This window comes from Tupaia chinensis, unplaced genomic scaffold (assembly GCF_000334495.1).
Source record: "Tupaia chinensis unplaced genomic scaffold, TupChi_1.0 Scaffold000416_1, whole genome shotgun sequence".
Lineage (NCBI taxonomy): Eukaryota > Metazoa > Chordata > Mammalia > Scandentia > Tupaiidae > Tupaia > Tupaia belangeri.
In genome coordinates this window covers 1,750,663-1,754,270 of record NW_006159921.1, presented here as the reverse complement: position 1 = coordinate 1,754,270, position 3,608 = coordinate 1,750,663, and the positions used below count along the sequence as shown (strand labels likewise).

At 50.2% G+C, this 3,608-nt stretch overlaps 2 protein-coding genes across 2 annotated transcripts in view; both read right to left on the bottom strand.

Moving 5' to 3' along the window:
- MPO (myeloperoxidase) overlaps positions 1-962 on the bottom strand; it is a 30,985-nt gene extending 30,023 nt beyond the window's left edge. The window contains 2 exon segments of the mRNA XM_027774250.1: positions 568-661; positions 808-962. Coding sequence (XP_027630051.1) covers positions 568-661; positions 808-883 — 170 coding nt within the window. The 5' untranslated portion in view covers positions 884-962.
- The window catches only part of SKA2 (spindle and kinetochore associated complex subunit 2), a 1,094,818-nt gene that overhangs the window by 225,524 nt on the left and 865,686 nt on the right, over positions 1-3,608 (bottom strand). The gene's annotated exons all lie outside the window — the stretch shown is intronic.

The following is a 3,608-nucleotide window of genomic DNA, read 5'->3' as shown; positions in this document are numbered from 1 at the left end:
GCCCCCCCCGCCGGCCGTGGGGCCTGCCACTGGCTGCTTGAAGTAGGACAGGAGTTCCATAGGGCTGGCGGAGCCACTGCGGAGCCGCTGCTTGATGCTGCTTGGAGAACAGGGATACAGAGAAAGGGTGCAGACACACCCGTCAGAGCCCAGCCCAGATGGACATGCAGAGCAGTGTGGACACCCACCCGTGGGAAGGCCATGGGAGGGATGGCTGTGAAGAATTCCTGCTCCCAGAGACAGAAGACAGACAGTTCCATAGGGCTGGCGGAGCCACTGCGGAGCCGCTGCTTGATGCTGCTTGGAGAACAGGGATACAGAGAAAGGGTGCAGACACACCCGTCAGAGCCCAGCCCAGATGGACATGCAGAGCAGTGTGGACACCCACCCGTGGGAAGGCCATGGGAGGGATGGCTGTGAAGAATTCCTGCTCCCAGAGACAGAAGACAGACAGAGGGCCCAGCTCCTTCCACAGGTCCCCACCTCAATCCACAAACTCCCCACTGGCTGCTGGGTCTCTAAAAGGCCTATGGCTTTACCCCAAGCTGAGCAGTGCCGGGTGCCCACCTTTCCCGACGATCCTTATAGGCCTTGTCCACTAGCCTCTTGGCTTCTTCCATGCAGGTCAGCACCACTGAGGTCTCCACCTCCCTCAGGACAGCTGCCCAGAGTGGGGATCACGAGGTCAGGAATGAGCCCAAAGTTCCCATCAGGTCCCAGAGCCACAGAAGCCTGCCCTGAGGAAGGCTGTCCCTGGGACTCAGATCACCCACCACACCATCTTGTCCCTCCTGTCTGAGCTGTTACCTGGAGTGTTACCTTCAGAGAGCCGGGACATGGCCAAAACGGCCAGGAGCCCTGTGAGGGCCGGGAGCAGCTTCATCTCTGCAATGAGATCCCAGCCCAGTTAGCGTCCTGAGCCCACAGTGTACTCAGGGGAAGAGGGACCCTTCACACCTCCATTCACACCCCAGCCCCACCTCCATTGATCCTGGAGGAAGCCAGGTCTCTTTGAGGGAGGGGTTTACAGCATCCCCACCCCCTTGACAACTACAGTCATCCAGACCCCAAGGACTCCACCTCTGCAGCTCACCTGACATTGGCAACTCCTCTCAGCTGTATCTGGGCTTTTATGTCCTCTAACCCGGGGGGCGGGGCAGAGGGAGGTCTGTCTGTGGAGACTGAACTCCTCTCCTCTCTCCTGAGGTTGGGGGTGCACATAAAGGGGCCCCTGAAGTGGCGGGGGGCAGGAAAGGAGGGGCCTTTGAACTCACACCCACCCACTCCAGGTTTTCTCAGCTCCTTGGTGTATGCCTAGACCAGGGTTGCTAGCAATACAGACAACCGACCTCTCTGGAATTCTGGTTACTCCGAGTATCCAGAGTTCCTCTGAAAGGAGCAAAAGTCAGGAACCAATGGCTGAAGGAATTATGGGTACCAGAGTGGCCCCAGGGAAGAAAGAAAGGTGAAGGAAGGTCTGGAGCAATGATGACCCAATGGGTCTCAGGGGGCCATCCTCAGCCCAACAATATCCTGGCCCCTTTAGTCAGCCCTGGTGGGCAGCTGCCTGCTCTGTATGGGGCTAAGGAGACAGGAAATCTGGCTGGAGACCGTTGGCTTCACAGGAAGGAGGACCCTGGGGGCTATGGGCTCAGGACCAAGTGAACTTCCTCTGTCCCTTCAGCCTTCCCTTTCTTCTTGACTTATAGCAGGGGATGGCATCCCCACCATCTGCTCCTGGATCACAGGAACCAGAGAAAGCAGAGCTGGCTGCGGTTAGTGGTCAGCTGGATGACGCAGCCCATGGCCTACATGAGACAAGAGTGGTGCAGTGGGAGTCTTTGAGTTAATGGTTCAGGATCGTTCTGAAATGAGAGTGGGAAGTTTCTCTCTTGAGAAAGGTTGGCAAAGGGGCTGCATTCTCAGGTAGGAAGAGTACCTATGACCATGACTGTGTTTGTCCACCTGCCTGGGGCCTGGTCAGGCTGAGCGTGTGCTAACATGGCTCTCATGCCCTACTTTGGTCTAGCTACTCCTTCTGCCTTCAGCTACTTTCCTAACACTGTTGTCTCCTATGCCCAGACCACATCTTGACCAAGGAATAAAGACAGCAAGACATTTACAACATCTTCTCGGGGTGCTCCGGGATCCTGTCACCTGCTGGGCAGTGGAGCTCAGGAAACCAGAAGAGAGAAGGCCATTCTTCTGGCCATCCTCTGCCAGTGACTTGCTATGTGTGAACTTGGTTAAGTGACTTTTTGCAAATTAGGCTCTAGAATTTTATAGGTTTTTGGAAATACTTCTTAATTCTATAAGTAATATATACATATTTTTTGAGAGGTTTTTGGGCGCTTGCGCTCACCAGACAGAGAGAGACAGAGAGACAGAAAGCAAGAAATCACCCCCCCAGGGGGGATGGCCATGCCGCAATCCCTTCTCCTCCGTTCTCCTCTCAGGATCTTGGGCATGCACGCACACGCGCCCGGCGTGAGTTTTAAGCCACCGGGTCTGGGACTCGAACCGCGGTCGACTATGTGGGAGTCCAGCGACATAGCCATTATGCTAACTGCTGGTCCCTATAAGTAATATTTTTTGACTGCTGATAAATTAGAGAACACAAATAAGTAAAATAATAATAATAATAAATTGGAGTTGCTTATCATCAAGTGAGATTGTGGCTAATTTTTTTCTCTCAAGGTTTGTCATTGTATTTCACATAAATGAACAGTAGAAAGGAAAATAATTTCCCATAATCCCATTCACAAATACTCCACTTAATAATTTGATACCCTGTGTGTAGATATAATATGTATTAAACAACGATAAGAACAACGATTTTAAATATTGTTTTACAACCTACTTTTATTTATTTATTTTATTTGCCCAGAGGGTACATGCACTCACCAGAAAAAGGCAGAGAGGGAAAGGGAGGAAATACCTCCCAAGGAGGGGTGGTCACATCTCACTCCCTTCTCCTCCATTTCTCCATTCTGTCAAGATTTGGAGCATGCACATACAGGTACCTGGCTTGGTTTTCGAGTTATCAGGGCTGGGATTCGAACTGCAGTTGGCAATGTGGGATCCAGCTCCCTTAACCATTGGGTCACATGGCCAGCCCAGCCTACTTTAATTACTTACTAACTTTAGCCAGGATATTTCTCTATGTCAGTAAATTTAGGTTTACTTCATTTTTATGTCTGCATAATATTTTGTATGATTTATTAATTAATCCTCTCTCATTAGACACTTGAGTTGCTTCTGATTTTCATTCTTTTATGCTCTACCAGGATCAACAGACATGGAATTAAATCTCCAGTCACATCTTCACTTATTTCCTGAGGCAAAAAAATCTTAGAAGTAAAATTCCTGCATATTTAGGTGTACATATTTTAAGACTTTTTAATATTGAATGTCAAATGGCCTCATGAAAATTATGCCTCATCCTCCCATCAGCCACATGAGAGCACCTATTCGCCATCACTCTCATCAACCCCATTAGCGTCCCTTTATTCTTCTAAGGGAATTGTCAATTCTCAAGAAGGAAGAGATGTTTAATACAAGCCCCTTGGAGCAGAGATGAAAAAGAGGAAGCCTAAGGAAAGCAAAGC